The 17,250-nt window shown below is 35.2% G+C and overlaps 4 protein-coding genes and 1 non-coding gene across 12 annotated transcripts in view; 2 read left to right on the top strand and 3 right to left on the bottom strand.

Annotated features, from left to right (window-relative positions):
* Positions 1 to 6,757, bottom strand: part of LOC107726763 (phosphoglycerate kinase 1-like) — a 14,110-nt gene extending 7,353 nt beyond the window's left edge. The window contains exons 1-7 of the mRNA XM_016536448.1: positions 6,562 to 6,757; positions 4,798 to 4,848; positions 4,157 to 4,312; positions 3,779 to 3,923; positions 1,056 to 1,159; positions 808 to 927; positions 351 to 357 (exon numbers count right to left, since the gene is read on the bottom strand). Of these exons, the coding sequence (XP_016391934.1) occupies positions 351 to 357; positions 808 to 927; positions 1,056 to 1,159; positions 3,779 to 3,923; positions 4,157 to 4,312; positions 4,798 to 4,848; positions 6,562 to 6,626 (648 nt within the window). The 5' untranslated portion in view covers positions 6,627 to 6,757. The remainder of the gene's footprint in view (positions 1 to 350; positions 358 to 807; positions 928 to 1,055; positions 1,160 to 3,778; positions 3,924 to 4,156; positions 4,313 to 4,797; positions 4,849 to 6,561) is intronic.
* A 1,742-nt stretch (positions 6,758 to 8,499) lies between these two features.
* Positions 8,500 to 9,638, bottom strand: LOC107726769 (cytochrome c oxidase subunit 7B, mitochondrial-like). Its single transcript, XM_016536454.1, has 3 exons — positions 9,512 to 9,638; positions 8,829 to 8,950; positions 8,500 to 8,740 (listed from the first exon to the last, which is right to left on the bottom strand). The coding sequence occupies exons 1-3, from the start codon at positions 9,546 to 9,548 to the stop codon at positions 8,663 to 8,665; spliced, it is 237 nt and encodes a 78-aa protein (XP_016391940.1). The 5' UTR covers positions 9,549 to 9,638; the 3' UTR covers positions 8,500 to 8,662.
* A 379-nt stretch (positions 9,639 to 10,017) lies between these two features.
* Positions 10,018 to 10,128, top strand: trnal-caa (transfer RNA leucine (anticodon CAA)). The gene is made up of 2 exons: positions 10,018 to 10,055; positions 10,083 to 10,128. It is a non-coding gene; the product is annotated as a tRNA-Leu (tRNA).
* A 1,745-nt stretch (positions 10,129 to 11,873) lies between these two features.
* Positions 11,874 to 13,902, bottom strand: LOC107726794 (membrane-associated progesterone receptor component 1-like). Its single transcript, XM_016536491.1, has 3 exons — positions 13,569 to 13,902; positions 12,848 to 13,003; positions 11,874 to 12,730 (listed from the first exon to the last, which is right to left on the bottom strand). The coding sequence occupies exons 1-3, from the start codon at positions 13,885 to 13,887 to the stop codon at positions 12,636 to 12,638; spliced, it is 570 nt and encodes a 189-aa protein (XP_016391977.1). The 5' UTR covers positions 13,888 to 13,902; the 3' UTR covers positions 11,874 to 12,635.
* A 763-nt stretch (positions 13,903 to 14,665) lies between these two features.
* The window catches only part of LOC107726787 (protein FAM114A2-like), a 12,857-nt gene continuing 10,272 nt past the window's right edge, over positions 14,666 to 17,250 (top strand). Inside the window, exons 1-3 of one of the 8 annotated variants that reach the window (XM_016536483.1) lie at positions 14,666 to 14,765; positions 15,279 to 15,382; positions 16,456 to 16,598. In XM_016536483.1, coding sequence (XP_016391969.1) covers positions 15,298 to 15,382; positions 16,456 to 16,598 — 228 coding nt within the window. In that variant the 5' untranslated portion in view covers positions 14,666 to 14,765; positions 15,279 to 15,297. Of the gene's footprint in view, positions 14,780 to 15,060; positions 15,129 to 15,278; positions 15,383 to 15,738; positions 15,853 to 16,135; positions 16,202 to 16,351; positions 16,599 to 17,250 lie in introns of those variants that run through there. The other 7 variants (XM_016536485.1, XM_016536481.1, XM_016536479.1 and 4 more) reach the window with 7 other exon arrangements.

Here is a 17,250-nt window from a genome sequence, read left to right as displayed (position 1 = left end):
GTTTATTTATGAGACATAAGTTTAAGGCTTGTTGTGCATTGCAGTACATCTTATCAGTGGGTCAATTCCCTCAGTGAACTTTGTTATTGGGACAAACCCCAGACACAGACTGCTTTAGTCACAACTGGAAATGAGCCAATGAATGTGCAGGGGTGGATGCTTTCAGGGGGAAAAAAAAAAGAAAGACATAGTATGTGTGTAAACTGTGAAATGGCCTGGACTCTGACTTCTGAAAGTCATTTGCATTGAACCTTCCATTTCCACAAGAAAACATTGTTCTGATCATTGCTAATCTGGTTTAAGTGAGTTTCATCATTGCATCCTGCATAGCTGCATCACAAAGGTCTCACCATTTCACTAACAGGAAATGAAACTAGAAATCAACAAATGTTTAAATGAACACAATTCTTTCTACAGCCAGATATGGGAGGTGAGGCTTAAAGAAGCATAGAGCAAGAAGGATATTGTCACACGTCCTACTGTTGCATAAGAGGATAAACTCGTCTATTCCTGGACTGTCACTGATGCTTTCTAAAGGTTTTTACAAGTGGGAGAAGACAGATGCATTCTAGAAAAGCATCTCACATGATATCATCCATTATATCTTTTTTAGAAGTTCAGTATACTGCTGATGAACTCTGTAAAACTCTAAAAGCCTTTCCTTTGATCATGGACAAGATCTTGCAAGCCCATGCAAGGTCTTTACGTTTTTAATAACTACACCTAGTTAAAACTTATCCTCCTTAACCAAGACAGTATTAAGAACTAAAATATAAGTGATCAAAGTACTCCATAATTAACACTCACCCTCCGAGAATGGCCAAGAAAGGCTTCTGTGGTTTCTCAAGGGCCATGGCAAAGTAGTCCAACTCCTTCTTCATCAGAAAACCAGCTGCCTTCTGAGGGAGATTCACTCCAACCATGGAGCTAGAGTGAGACATTAGACATTAAAGTTAAAAAATTAGACTTAAAAAAAAAACAAGGGACAAAAAACATTTAACAGTTTAAACTTAATCATTTCTATTTTTCTATCACTGTTTTATGTAATAGAGCACCTATGAGCTCTGTGCGCTGTTCCAAAGGCATCGTTGACGTAGACATCACCCAGCTTGGATAGGGAGGCTCGGAAAGAATCGATTTCCCCCTGACTTGCTTTGGTCTGAAAAGAGGAATCAAAATCACTTATAGGTCACATGCCACTTGAAGAATAATAAAAAAAAAAAATTAAAGCTGAACTGTGTGATGTCTGCAAAAAAAATTTGAAATACTCCTCCTTTTTGGCATTAAGGTCTGTTCACACCAACAAAAATGTTTGTTGTTTGTTTGTTGTGAAAATTCGATCCAATTTTTAAATGTGATTTGTATGGAAGACCATTTCCGCCACTGAAAAAAACAAATTTAATTGCGACTTTTTCTCACAATTCTGACTTTTTCCTCTCCATTCTGACTTATTTTCTCAATCTAGTATCTATATCTCAATCTCTAATATAGTCCTATTCTGAGGGGGAAAAAATGCCGATATTTTCTTACAGTTACGAGTTTATATTTCCCAATTCTGACTTTATAACTTGCAATTGCGTGTTATAATTTAAGTCAGAATTGCGAGATATAAACTCGCAATTCTGAGAAAAAAAAAGTCAATTCTGACTTTTTTCTCGCAATTGCAAGTTTTGATATTGACTTTATTCCTCAGAATTGCAAGTCTACACGCAAAAAGTCTTCAAAAAGTCAGAATTATGAGAAAAAAAGCCAAAATTGTAAGAAAAACAGTCAGAATTGTGAGATAAAAAGTCAAAAATACCCTTTCTATTTTTTTATTCAGTGGCGGAAACGGACTTCCATAGATTTGTCTGTTCAGATCAATGCGTAAAAAATGGCAGACGGGCTAAATGAAAATGCAGTTACCCCTCTTCGTAAAAAAAACTCACACATCAATAGTATGCAAATGTCAGTCTGAAAAGACCCATTAACAACAGTTCACTCAAATTCAAATGTTTATCGCAACAAACTTTCTCACTGAATACTTGTCTTGATGTGCGCAGGCCTTTAGTTTGATTAACATATAGTCCCACCCTAAACTCACGCCATTGGTCGAACCAATTTTGCACACATTTGTACACGTTTCAAAACAAATAAATAATGTGTAAACCAAAAAATGGCGCACTTATGGTTGTGTTTGCACAGTAAACTGATGAAAGTATTTTAATCCCAGTTACAGTAAGACCCCTGGATCAAGACCAACGTACTTACAATTATGATCACATTACTGCTGTCCGTATGCACTCATGACTTCTGTTTTACTGTGAATGAAAGGTTACACAGGTGCCTAGAAAATGCCAAGTGCAAGTTCACTGCAGTTGCCTGCCAGCAAAGAACATAGCAGTTTCCCTGTCTCTTTCTTTGCTCTTCACTCGTCCCTCTCTCTTTCTCTTCTCCCCTTCCCAGTATGCATTCCAGCCAGGGCTCCGAGGACCAGAAAAGCCACATGATCACATATGACCTTCTTACAAATGTCAATAGGTCAGCTGTGTACAGTATTCTCCACATGCACGCAAAGCCACCAATTGCCTTTGACAGTAGTAGCTTGTGGTTTGTAGATAAGATTTGACAATGATAAAAGCCAATTATTAGCTTCTTGAGCCAAAACAGAATGATTTGGTAAGATTTGTGAAACCAGCCTAATTTTAGAGGGCTTCCTTTACTGATTAGTTGATACTGAATATCTGTAGTTGTAAGAGTCCCTATTGAAAAGCTACACCAAATAACCTGTTCTCATTTCTTTTTCTTTTTTTGAGCACATGGCATTTAAGGCCACAGATCCTACTGTATAGATCATACTGTTACAGCAGGACCTTATGGTCTTAAGTTTAATCAGTATCTTATTTATTTATTTATTTTTTAATGCCATGTCAGAAGCAAGGCTATCTTAATGGCGAAAACAAAATAAATAACAAAAGTCTTACAATTAACAAGAAGCTATACAAGACATTTAACGTTAATACTAGACATAAAAAAAAATCTAAAATACATTAAGGTGATACTTTTTTAAATATATCAGTTCAACATTTCTGAATAAGATCATTGTCTATTTACATTAAAAACAGTACAGTTCCATAAAAAAAAGTTTAACAGTCATTGTAGTTTTAATCAGTATCTTAAATGTTATAGCAAAAGTCTTAATTACCATTTTAAGAGGTCTTAAATTTGTATATGTTAAAACGCCACTGCAGTGCATTCTACAGGCTCACTGTTCTAGAACGCTTAACAATTAATTAATACATTTATGCTGAGTGATTGCTTACGATTTACTGCTGATGAATTGTGACTTTACGGTGTTTATATTTTAATGTGTTGTAGCTGCTTTTTTAATTAGCAGCTGGAAGTAGTAAAGCATACACATTTCAAAATAAGAGTCTCATTGTATTTTGGACTTGTTTATTATTAAAAGTTGCATTCTGCATAAAAAAAATAAATAATTCGGGATAGCTGTGGTATTTAATATGGTATGATATTTAATTCAATGTAAACTCTTGTGGCTTCTCTTTGGGCCACCCTGAAGGTGTGCTCTCCATCTTGTTTAATTATTAAACGAATCTGAGATATATTATTTATTTAGCGATTATGTGGAATCTGCTCTGTATGGACTGTATTAAATTTTATTTGTGCATGTCTTAAAAGTCTTCCATTTGATTTTAAAAACTCTGCAAAAACCCTGTAAGATGACCAAGCACTTTCTGCATGGCCACTTATGTACAGTGCAGATGTACGGTGCACTAACCTTGTTACCCGATGCGTCTTTGCCTTTGCCCTCCTCGGCCACATGGAACCGCAGGTTCTCCAGCAGAATGACAGAACCTGCAGGTGGGTCTGCACAGGCTTTCTCCACATCTGGACCCACACAGTCCTTCAGGAACTGAACGTCTCTTCATAGGCAAATTAAACAGCAAGGTTGGTGGTGAAGCAATAAGCTGAATTATGTATGCATTGCTATTAAGATGTCAGCTTGAGAATGATTTTCTACCATACATTTCTTATGTTTATGCAGTAAAGCTATATAACATCACTGCTGTCAAACAGATGTAGCTTGAAGGTTTATATTATTTCTAACTGATGGTGTAGTATGTGTAGGTTAAAAGTCTATATTGAACTCTCTTACTTTCCCAGCAGGTTCTTGAGTTCTGCAACCACAGGCTCCAGAGAGTACTTGTCTGGCATGGGGACTCCATCTGGCCGGCCCAAGTGGCTCATCAGAACTACAGCTTTGGCCCCATTATCTAAACAATATTGAATTGATGGGACTGCAGCCTTGATTCTGATGAGAGTATATATATTATTAGTTACAAATTCTGTAGCACATGGCCAACATGTCTTTCAAAAGTGAGTCAGTTCTTTATACAAAAAATAAATAATAAAATACATTTTGTAATCACAAATTGGTATTTTTACCTCAAACAGTATTTCAAACCAAATACATTTTTAAATAGTACTGTTGACATTATATAAACTAATATTTATTAAGTTGTAAACACTGTTCATTTCTTTGTTGAAATCGTCATTACAAGTAAAGCTCAAATCATGTCTAGAACTTTATTAGTTCTTTATAATTTTGCAAGAATATATAGACATGAATGAATAAATGAATGAATGATAATATAGAACAATTTATAAACAAAACTGTGGGCCCATTTTAATGATAAAAACATTGCAATAGTTTGACAGGATGAGAAAGAACCATTATTGGCTAGATAAGAAAAAAAAAAAAGTAACAAAATGTTATATCAGCAATATCCATCTCACCTCTGGTTATTTGTTATCGTCTTGTCCTTCATAGGCACGTTGAAGTCAACCCTATTGGAGAGAGAGAAAAATAAATTGATCTACTATAGAATTAGCTATATAAAATGCCATGATTTATTGTAATGATTAGATTGCTCATTCATATTTGGAAAATAAAAAAAAGGTTTCAGAAACTTCATTTAAAGTAAGCTGACACATGAAAAATATCCTCAGCTCTATGCGAATTAAAAGTCATTTATTGCAATTCATTCTTGGTATCCAAAACCTTTAATAGCTATCTATCTCTTTAGCTTATATTATGAAAAAGACCACTAAATTGTTTAATAAAACTAAAACTTAATAAAAAACCTATATAGACATAATAAAAAAAATAATAATAAAATGACAACATTACTAAAACTGTAACTAAAACGGATAACTAATACAAATCAAACTACATTAGTTTATCAGTAATCCTAAAAAAATAACACTGAGCCAAACACACATGCTAAAATAACAACAACTTACTGACACATAGTAAGAAATGGTTATAAAAAAACTGAAACAGAAGTGAAACAAGTAGTAGGAAAGAGGAGAAATAAAAAGCGATACTTATTTATTGTTTAATAAAAATATACACATTAATATGCTATTTTAATAAATAAAAGGATTGTACAGTGACAATAATAACAACTAAATCTTTAAACTATCTGATCGGTATCACTGTGAGCACGTTCACGCGGTCTCCATGACTACAATGAATTACGTAATACTGTAAAGCACCCTGAAGCATTCAGATGTATTCAGGGAAGAGTCAATGCACAGGCTAATGTAATATTATTAATATAATATTAGACAATATTATTGCAGTTTGGAACCTGACGGTGGACGTTGTAAGAACACGGGTCATTGCAACTGTAGGAATATTTACTGACTCATCGTGAAACACTTAAAATGGCTACTAATTACTTGTTTGGATTTCTGGATTATTTGGATACACAATTTGGATATTTATATATGGGTGAAAATAGTGTGGGCGGGGCAGGTTTGTCGGCCAGTGTGGACTTTTTGCTGGCAGGCCTTTCGACTGTGTTCGGAATACCAAAGGTAAATTATGCTAAAAGCTGCTGAGAAGATGTGGGCGTCGTTTAGCGGAATATTTTATAAACAATCTTCATTTATGTGCATGAAAAAAAAAATAGCTTGCATGCGTGAGTGACACGAATAACATATAACAAGTACGAACACGCCACTAAATGAACGTGCATACTGGTATAAACCCGCCAGCACACGTACAAAAGACTTTATAAAACAGCATGTGATGTGAAAACGTACTGGTTGTTGGTATAATACAAAAATAAAGTGACCAGAGGCTCCCTGACCATTTGACATTTGTAGATGGGTGGTGTCATTTCACCAAGACATTTTCACAGCGTCTATGGGATCTAATTGTGTCAGAAGTTTAAAGATCTGCATTTATTTGAATACAACGGAGTCATGACAGATATTATTGGATCTGCACGTGCTTTTGGTGTATCTGCCATTCGGCACGTATCTGGAATCCATAAAACGTGACGCATGACAGATACACTTCCGGTTATCAATGATTGAACTTGCGCGGCGTTCTTTCGCATAACCTTGAGCGATGCCCAAAACAATTAAAGCTAAATTTGTATATGCCTACATTAAGCCATACAGCATATCCCATAAATGGAGAGCACGAGCATGCTGAAATATCTTTAGTAAGTAATAAAACGGAATGTGCCGGTGACAATTCATACTCGCCTCATGATCACGCGCTTCCCTTTCACATCCACCTTGTCCAAAGTGAGTTTGTTTGACAGAGACATTTTGGTTGTGGATTTGCAGCAAATCTCTCCTTTGCTGGTGCGGTGCAGTGCTGGGTAAGTTCCCGAATGAGAGTGACCTTAGCTTGATGCTGATGCACACAGTGTGGGCGGGTCTAATCGAGGTATGCGGTTCTAAATGTAGCGCTCATTGGACGTACTTGCTGTCAATCAAAATGCCTAACTGAGCGTAAAGGATGTTAGACAACGTTGAGAGAATGTGTTGCAATGTTACTGCCCCCTATCTAGAGACCCTACGCTCCTGAATTGAAATATATTAACTTATCTCGGTATTATTTTTGCACAGTTGGTTGTTTTAGTAATTTGGTGTTTGTATTTGGGATATGATGGGGGTCAAGGGCTGATGTTGGTGTTTGGTGAACGTGCATCCCATCACACAATGCTCTTATCGACATTTTAGTCCCACACTTTATATGAAAGGATCGTTATGCCCATGTCAGAATTAATGATTTTCATTTACTTATTCAGTTACATTTTTTAAATACCCAGTCATAAGTGATATAAAGAATACCAATTATTTCAGGCAAAATAACTTATTTAACTCTGTTAGTCATGTGTACATTATTCTTCTATTACTTCTTACATCTATTAAATCTTCTATTACATCTATATATTTTTGATGTTGTAAATAAAAAATTTTAAAAAGCCTTGAGAGCCCTTTAACATCACACTGTAATAATAAACAAATAAAATGTTCTGAATGTAGTTAAATATAACGAAATACGAAAGGGCATGAATAAATAAATGCACATGAATGTTACAAATATTAAAGTGAGGATGATTCTAGAGCAGGGGTGTCCAAACCTGTTCCTGGAGAGCCACTATCCAGCAGAGTTTATCCTTAATGAAACACGCCTGAACCAGCTAACCAAGGTCTTCAGACTCACTAGAAACCTCCAGGCAAGTGCGTTGGAGCTAAAATCTATAGTACTGTGGCCCTCCAGGGCCAGGATTGAACACCGTTTAGGCACCAGAACCGTTTTAAAAGTATCGATTTGGCACCGATATCGAAAAAACCCAAACGATACCCAACCCTAGGTATACTATGAGGAAACAGTATCTCGTCGAAAAACCTGATTCATGTAAAAATTACCCAAACCCCCTCCTTCACATGTCACAATAATTGTAGTTTATATTTTAATCTTTGCAGTTTAAATAAAAAAAATAAATAAATATTATTCCAATATACAAACACATTTCCCTTTGATTCCGCCATCCTCATTCGTTGCTTTGCAGCCTTCCCTCGCATCCTAAGAGGGATTTGGCACCGATATCGAAAAAACCCAAACGATACCCAACCCTAGGTATACTATGAGGAAACAGTATCTCGTCGAAAAACCTGATTCATGTAAAAATTACCCAAACCCCCTCCTTGACATGTCACAATAATTGTAGTTTATATTTTAATCTTTGCAGTTTAAATAAAAAAAATAAATCAATATTATTCCAATATACAAACACATTTCCCTTTGATTCCGCCATCCTCATTCGCTTGCTTTGCAGCCTTCCCTCGCATCCTAAGAGATGGAGCTAAGACACGAGGAAAGGAAACGAAGATGCACAAATTAAAAATTAGAAGCATCCAGAGAAAGTTGATGATCAGTGGAATGGTATGTGAAACCAATCCTGTGACCCAGAGTTTGTTCAGCTAGCTTCATGGTACAGCAATTGTAGTTGTGACATTCCATGGACAGCTTAGAGTTTTATCCTAAATACAAAACTGACCTTCAAAATTGACAATTATTTTGGTGGTAGAATACATCAAGCTGATGTAATATGTAAAATGTGCAACTGATGTAAGATCAAATCTGACCTAAACCCTAAAACACATTTAGCATGAAGTAAACCACATGACAAATCTTAAGATTTATATTTAATTTATTACATTTTTACAGACCTGCCAAGACAGCAAACAAGATTGGATAAGGTGAAAAGTCTCCATTTGCAAAATGGAAAAAAAATCAAAATGTCATTTAGAATCCGCTAGCATTCGGTCCACAATGGGGAAATGCATTCATTCATTCCTCCTGCCATGGCTTGGGCTGCACCTTGCCTACAGGTGACAGGTTCCATGCAATGCCTGTTGATGTGCTCACCTGCAAAGAGTATATAAAATCACATCACATACACAACATAGAAATTAGATAAATAATTACTAGAAGGTTAGTGTTTGCAGTCACTTACATATGCCCAAACAGCGGTGCAAAATGTGGCGCCAGCAATCAGCAGAGGAGGTCCATACTTAGCATGAAATTCAGGAGACAGATCAGACTTTTGTCGCAATGCCACCTGACGGGCACTTTGACCTATTGTTGAGAGAGAAAAAAATCAAGTTAACGTGCTTTAACACATCATTTGTTGCCTTAATGAAGAATTGCCAAAAACTTTGACTCACTGAATTTATGAAAGACATTTCTAATGCAACCATTGACCTTTTTGTCATATACATGAGTGCGAGTTTGCAGCTAATAGACAAACCATTCTGAGGACATGTTTTCAGTTTGATTTTATACTCATAAATGTTTCTATTGTATCTATCTATAAGACAAATTCGTGCAACCAGTGGGAGTAATATTTACATTTTAAGATAATCTATATGAGCCATATTTGATGTCAGACAGGTTTTAAACCCACATATTGTAAATAAATTAAAATACAAACATGTCTTTATAGAGGAAAGGTGACAATATATTCAATTATTTGCTAAAACGTACATACTAGCGAACTACAGATGTATTACATTAAAACTAACTTAGCATTAGCATACAGGAAAATAACAGCCTGTTTATTGGCGAGTATTGTAACAGATACGGTTCACTGAAACGTGAAATAAAACGGTCTGTCCTTGAATAAGATATTTAACTTACCGCTGAGGTTCAGGGCAGCCTTGGCGAAACGATACATGGTTATATCTCAGTACAACCAGCTGCTCGTGCTAATACCCTTGAACTGATGGCAGAAACAAAATGGCAGAGCGGAAATGAGCGAGCGAGGCCTGCACGCTAAGGGATCACTAAAGACGATCAACGGTTTCTTGCAATAAAAAAAAAAAAAAAACGACCAACGGTAGATTCAACATAACGTAAAATTGAAATGTTACACTAAAACAAACAATCTAAAACAAATAGTTTAAGGTTATGTGATTTATGGTTAGCCTATACGGGAGTATACTAATAAGTATACATGCGTTTAAATATTTACATTTTCTTCTGTATAAGGAACCGTCACTGCTGTTTTACCTGTTGGTTAGTTAAACAGTTCTCCGTTTGTTAGGTGTTAACTTTGCACTTATGTATTTATTATGTCTAGTTTGGATTGCGTAAATGAAAAGCGTATTGTAAATTTGAGTTTCTCGCAATAGCTTTTCAGAGATGTCAGGATGGCCGAGTGGTCTAAGGCGCCAGACTCAAGGGCTGTTCCCTTCCGACGAATCGGGTATTCTGGTCTCCGAATGGAGGCGTGGGTTCGAATCCCACTTCTGACACATACTTTTTTTTTCTTAAACTGGAAATAATCAAAATGTTATCAGATATCTTAAATGTAAGAAACAAACTTACATTTTTACATAGGCCTGTTCCCAAAATTAGAGGTGTATTTAAGTGACTTAATAATTACCCAGTGTTTGGGAGTAACTAGTTACATGTAACGGATTTACGTAATTTAATTACAAAATAAATGTAACAGTAATCTGAAAAAAAATTTATAATTAAATGACAGTTACTTATGAAAATGTTAACGATTACAAAGGGGGTTACATCTGAATATTTTCACACACACAAACATCTTTTTTGCTATCGTAGTTAAAATTAAATTTGTATCATCTTAATTCAACTTTTGAGGATTTTGAAAGTCTGACAGTAATCAGAGTTGAATATTACGGTAAGGTTAACCCTGCCTGGTTTAAATGTTTCAAAATGATTAACAGTTGAAAACATTCATTAGAAATGTAGAAAAGTAATCAAACGTAATCAGTTACATTACTTTAATAAAGTAATTGAAATAGTTACACTACTTATTACATTTTAAATGGGGTAACTTGAAATTTGTAACCTATTACATTTCCAAAGTAACCTTCTCAACACTAATTAAAACCTGACATATGAAAAAAAAAAGTCAGAAAAATCTTTAGTTTATTTACAGTATATAAAAGTAAATCTTTAAAAAAGTTTGCATATGTGCTGTATCATATTTGCTTCATCAGGCTTTTTTATAATGTTCTAGTAAGAATATGGAGCTCACACTCAAGTAGAAAATAAACGGCAATTTTATTCAGATGCTCAAACTGAGCAAAAATATGAAATTTGGTACAGATGTTATATCTGTGGCCAAAAAGGAAGATTACATTTGAAATATAAATTTGAATAGTTTGTAATGTATATCAAAGAGATTTGAACAATATAACAGATTGCTTACATAAAATGCATATATAAGTTCTTGTTTTCACTGTTTATCTTCCAATAATATATCTTGAGATGATATATAAATCCCCCTTTAAATTAAGGGATAGTTCACCCAAAAATGTAAAAATCACACTCAGGTTGTTCCAAACCTGCGTTTCTTTCTTCTGCCGAACACTAAAGAAATTTTTCAGAATAATGTTGGTAACCAAACAGTTGCTAGTTAGCCATTGACTTCCATAGTATAGAGGGAAAAACCTTGGAAGAACCTGTGTCTGAGTAAATGATGGCAGAATTGTCATTTTTGGGTGCACTATCTCTTTAATTAAATAATCGATGCAGTTTTAATTGTGGTGGGCAAAACATATAATGTAATGCAGTGCAATGTTGATTGATGCACACATACATTTCTCAGTAGCCTGTTGTATCATATTTGATATATTTTTTACATGAAAAAAAAGAAAGAAAAACTGTATGGACAATCAAGTCGCTTCAGTCCAGTAAATGTTAATCTTGAAGTATTAATAACAATATAGAAGTTATTCTTACATTTACTTTATAAAAAATATCATTAGATTTCACAGAAAAAACACGTATGTACCAAGACCTGAGGGTGGACGTTTCTAGAATTATACAAACAGGCCTTTTACTTGCTAAAAAAAAAAGTCTCAACAGATGACAGAAGGCATGTAGCAGATTATGTAAAACAGGTTTTTCAGCAGATTTGATTATGTTGATAATCTAAAGGCCTTTTGAAATTCATGTACCAAATATCATACAGTAGGTTTTATAAAGATACCTAGCTACAGGGAAAGCTCAGCTGGAGCAAATGCTTTGTTAAATGCTTTATTCAAGGGCACACCACCGGTAATCAGCAATGTATACTTTAAACAAACATAGAGCTTTAAAACAAAATCAGTAAAGCACGATGATAATAAATCATATTCTTTAATATATGAACAGAAAAGGTGTTTTGCAAATACTCGTCTTGGTAACAAAAGTTGAAAACATAATCTCATGGAATGTTACGTGAATCTAATCTACAAATTTCCTGAGCAGATGTTAAGACTAGTATGTGATGAGTTTGCTCGAAACCCTCTTTAGCATGGGTCTAGTCTTAATCTGTATCAGAGAAACTGGTCTGATAAGCAACCCTGAATGAGATCTCCACTCCAACTTTTACTATGGCGCTCATTTAAAAGCATTCTAGTGTATTTTGATGTTTGATGTATATGCATTTGGTTTAAATGTTCTCTGGTTAGATCAAATCTGGAGTCAACATTCAAAATAAAAAAAAGAGTGAGAAATTGTGTCCCATATTTACAGCAAGCCATATATTCCTGAAGAATATATTTACCCAAGAATTCTTCAAATGACATGATTATGAGTCACAGTTGCTGTAGATATAACATATACTACATTAGTTTAATGAATACAGTGATATGAAATTGTTTATGAACATATGGCGTGCTAATTAAGGTCACAGTGATGTATATGAAATGACATGGAGGTTCAGACAAAACAGTCAAAATGAGCTATCAGCAAAATGTGACTGCAACAAAACTAGATCATATAGATCTGTGATCTCCGTGTTCTAATCCTTCTTTTTGTCCTTGACTTCCTCATCATCTGTGTACTCTGTCGGTTCTTCTCCAGGTTTAAGAAGCTTCCCAACATAATCATATTTCTCTGTGGAGGCAAATACAGGCTTTTACTCAACATTTAGCAATGCAAGCTTTCTGCATCATTCCCGAAGAGCGCAACTGCAAAATCTGAGGGTGGAACAAAAAGTGTCCTTCAACTCACGTGTGAACTGGGTCTCCCACTCGCTCAGGCTCTCCTGCTGCATAGCATTGAGATCTGAAAGATCATCATGAGTGTCTTTCAAGGCCTCCTTCTCCAAACAGAACGTGGCCAGTCCTCTGGATGCATCTTTGCCAGCAAAGACCCCATAAGGGCCCTCTAAAAGTAAACAAAGTAGGTATTAGCTCTTCACAAATATATCAGCTTAACAGGAATGCGAAACAAGTAGTATCCATTTTCTTGAATGAAGCACCATTCTGTGCTCAGTGGACATTTTTAGTGTGGTCTAGTAGTCTAGTCAACCTTTATCCGAGTTTAGTTGATCATTCACTGATGACCAGCAGTTTTGGCATTGCAAAAGTGTGCACAAAAGTTCCAAAAACGCACAAAATACTGCGATGACGTCTCAGTATCAGAAGAAAAATAATGTAAACACTGATACACTTCAACAGGGTTGCGTGACATCTCCATTATCCTGAATTTATAGTAGGTTAGGGATTATGACTTGGCATTTGTAACGGTTACATGGTTTAAAATGTGCAACATAAAGGGGCGTGTCTGAAATTAAATTAATGCATTTTAATAGAATATTTTACAACGAAAAACTAGCAAATATGCCAAAGTAATTCAAGAAATCACGTAATTCGAATGAAAAATAAATAAATACAATAAAATCACCTGAGAAAAGTTTGAAATAATTGAATTTGTGATATTCGCGTGTTACCTGGTCCGTAGAACTTCTTCCCTCTTGTAACATCAAACACTTTCCCGTTGATAGCCATCAGGATTCTGGGGTTTTTCAGTCCATCGTACTCTTGCAGTTCTGCTAAAGTAAAATCTCTTTTCTTTAGTTTAGGCAGCGGCTCTTCAACCGGGCCAAAGTCTGCAGGCTTGTCTCCGCGGACGATTTTGTACAACAGGAATAAACAGAGACATAGCAAGCTAATGTTCAGAGGCGAAGTGAAAATTTCCTGAAGAATTCCAGTAGTTTGCTCGACCTCTTCTTCAGCCATTTCGTTTCTGACGTTGTTGCGTGAGAACATCGAGACTCATCTACGACCACAGCAGTGAACCAATCACAGAAGTCAAAAACACACAATAGTGTGACGCCGGCCAATCAGATTCGAGGTGGATTTCTGGGGCGTGTAGTTTTTGTGATGGGTTTTAAAGTTAACTGTAATCTGGAAGCCTCGCGTGATTTTTTTTTTACGTTTTATAACATTGAGAAAATTGTTATTTTACTGTGTTATGATAAAAACAAGATTTAAACTATATTTGTAAACATAACTAATGTCCTGTGCCAATGATAAAATTATATTTCATGTACTTCAGTAAAAATATAAATGACTGAACAGCACAGGAAAGTGTTATGGATGGACTTCAGTTCGAAGTTACATATTTTATAAAATGTTTTAAAGTCATGTAGGAATGTAACTACCATGATAAATGTTAATGTAAAAATGTGAAACAGTAAAAACATTTTAATTGGTAACTTACAAAAAATCTGTCAATATATAGCGGGAAAAAACATATTAAGTCAGTTTTGATGAACTGTGACTATAACTGTGTGGATAATTACTATAACAGATTGTTATATTAATGTGACAAATATAGTTAGAACTGTAAAATATACAGTAAATAAAATCTAATAATTTTTGTAACATCGTCATTTTTTTTACAGTTTTGACTACCACAGCTTACAGTTTTATACAGTAAATTTAACAAAAAAAATAATATTTACATACATTTATAGAGCGCATGTGCTGTTGGTCCTAAAGTACTTCCTCCAAACAGCAGGTGGCGGAATAATAATGTCGAGTCTATTTTCATTCCTCAATGGTCGAGCGAGTGTAACGGGAAAAACAAAACACAGCGGGGCTAAGTCCAGTGACGTGGCCGCACGATAGAGAAGACTAAGCGTGTACAATAGGTTGGGTATGTTATGTTTATCCCTTATTTATTTGAATATTAACGTCTTCCTTATAATTATATTTATAGCGTTCAGCTTACTGGATACTGACTAAATATTGCTGATGAAAGTTAGTTTAGCTTTAAATACAGTACAGTACAGTACAGTACAGTATGACAGACAGATGTAATGTGGCTTATTTGCTAAGTATGTACTACAGCATCTGTTATAACGGCTTTTCATTATCAAATCATCTCTAGAAGTTGACTATAATGTCTATAATCTGTGTTTTGAATCACATTTTCTTGAGTAACATCTGAATCTTTGGCCTCAGCAATTTGTGATGTACGTGAAGGATGTGAACTTTACGTCCAGGGACGTAACAATTTTCTCTAACGTTGTACTATATTGAAGGCAGGTTAAAAATGTATTGGTTTTCAGTTTTATAAACTACACTGTCATGTACACAATTTTATATCACATAGCTATCCTTTAAGTAATTGCCTGTTTATATGTTCATTTCAGGAGACTGGTATGTGATAAGATGTCCGACAACGAAAGCTCCACAAGTGACCAAACAGAGAAATCAGTGGACCAAGAGCCCAAAGAGCCTTCATCACCCACCCGAGATGAGCCCAAAACATTGTAATTGGTAAGTTACAAAAAATCTGACAATATATAGCGGGAAAAAACATATTAAGTCAGTTTTGATGAACTGTGACTATAACTGTGTGGATAATTACTATAACAGATTGTTATATTAATGTGACAAATATAGTTAGAACTGTAAAATATACAGTAAATAAAATCTAATAATTTTTGTAACATCGTCATTTTTTTTACAGTTTTGACTACCACAGCTTACAGTTTTATACAGTAAATTTAACAAAAAAAATAATATTTACATACATTTATAGAGCGCATGTGCTGTTGGTCCTAAAGTACTTCCTCCAAACAGCAGGTGGCGGAATAATAATGTCGAGTCTATTTTCATTCCTCAATGGTCGAGCGAGTGTAACGGGAAAAACAAAACACAGCGGGGCTAAGTCCAGTGACGTGGCCGCACGATAGAGAAGACTAAGCGTGTACAATAGGTTGGGTATGTTATGTTTATCCCTTATTTATTTGAATATTAACGTCTTCCTTATAATTATATTTATAGCGTTCAGCTTACTGGATACTGACTAAATATTGCTGATGAAAGTTAGTTTAGCTTTAAATACAGTACAGTACAGTACAGTACAGTATGACAGACAGATGTAATGTGGCTTATTTGCTAAGTATGTACTACAGCATCTGTTATAACGGCTTTTCATTATCAAATCATCTCTAGAAGTTGACTATAATGTCTATAATCTGTGTTTTGAATCACATTTTCTTGAGTAACATCTGAATCTTTGGCCTCAGCAATTTGTGATGTACGTGAAGGATGTGAACTTTACGTCCAGGGACGTAACAATTTTCTCTAACGTTGTACTATATTGAAGGCAGGTTAAAAATGTATTGGTTTTCAGTTTTATAAACTACACTGTCATGTACACAATTTTATATCACATAGCTATCCTTTAAGTAATTGCCTGTTTATATGTTCATTTCAGGAGACTGGTATGTGATAAGATGTCCGACAACGAAAGCTCCACAAGTGACCAAACAGAGAAATCAGTGGACCAAGAGCCCAAAGAGCCTTCATCACCCACCCGAGATGAGCCCTCCGCTGAAACTCAGAGTGACAGCTCTACTGATGTAGCACCAACCCGAAAGACCAGGAGAAGACCAGAGCATAAACCTCCACCAGAAGAACAGAAGACTCCAGAGACACAAAAACCAGCAGAAAGCGCTTCAGACGTAAGCTTTTATCACACTTCTACCAAACATATACAGTGCACAGCATAAATGAGTACACCCCCTCTGAATAAATATAAAAGATGTATTTTCTTAATGATCACTAATATAATTAGTATAATTCATGGAAAGATGGCAAAATTGAAACATATTAAACATATACTTAATAAAAACAACAAAATATATGCCAATATTTTCTGTAAGATAAGTAAATTAGCCAATTTTGTTTAAATGAAGGATTGCAGAAATGACTACACCCTAGATTTAATTCAGTAAATGTATAATATTCTAGTACTTAGTATGTCCTCCAGAACTTGAAGTATACTGCTCTGACACTTCTTGGCACTGAGTGTACAAGTTCATGACAAATTTTCACATCTGTGCTGTTTAACTCCTGGAGGACGACCTCCTTAAATGCCCTGGTCTTTAATGGGGAGTGTTGCTCAGCTCGTCTCTACAGAATCTCTCACAGCAGCTCAAGAGTGTTAAGATTGAGTGAAATACATGTCCACTGAAGGATTTTCAACTCAGGAGAACGAATATCTTCATTGTCATGTAAAAAAAAAAAAGCACAACAATGCAGGGAATGAGAAGAGGGTAGCATCTTCTGTTTCAAGTTTTTGTATTACATCACACAGCGGTGTGTGAATTCATG

This window comes from Sinocyclocheilus rhinocerous, unplaced genomic scaffold (genome assembly GCF_001515625.1).
Source record: "Sinocyclocheilus rhinocerous isolate Xijiao unplaced genomic scaffold, SAMN03320098_v1.1 scaffold846, whole genome shotgun sequence".
Lineage (NCBI taxonomy): Eukaryota > Metazoa > Chordata > Actinopteri > Cypriniformes > Cyprinidae > Sinocyclocheilus > Sinocyclocheilus rhinocerous.
The sequence above is the reverse complement of the archived record's forward strand: the minus strand, read 5'-3'. Positions and strand labels throughout refer to the sequence as shown.

Excerpts from the sequence above, each read along its gene's own strand:
- LOC107726794 (XM_016536491.1), bottom strand. The coding sequence starts at position 13,887 with ATGTTCTCACGCAACAACGTCAGAAACGAAATGGCTGAAGAAGAGGTC. Across the intron at positions 13,004-13,568 it reads GAAGAAGTTCTACGGACCAG|AGGGCCCTTATGGGGTCTTT; the intron begins GTAACACGCGAA and ends GTTTACTTTTAG. Across the intron at positions 12,731-12,847 it reads GTGGGAGACCCAGTTCACAC|AGAAATATGATTATGTTGGG; the intron begins GTGAGTTGAAGG and ends TTGCCTCCACAG.
- LOC107726769 (XM_016536454.1), bottom strand. The coding sequence starts at position 9,548 with ATGTATCGTTTCGCCAAGGCTGCCCTGAACCTCAGCG. Across the intron at positions 8,951-9,511 it reads GGCTGCCCTGAACCTCAGCG|GTCAAAGTGCCCGTCAGGTG; the intron begins GTAAGTTAAATA and ends TCTCAACAATAG. Across the intron at positions 8,741-8,828 it reads GCACCGCTGTTTGGGCATAT|GTGAGCACATCAACAGGCAT; the intron begins GTAAGTGACTGC and ends TACTCTTTGCAG.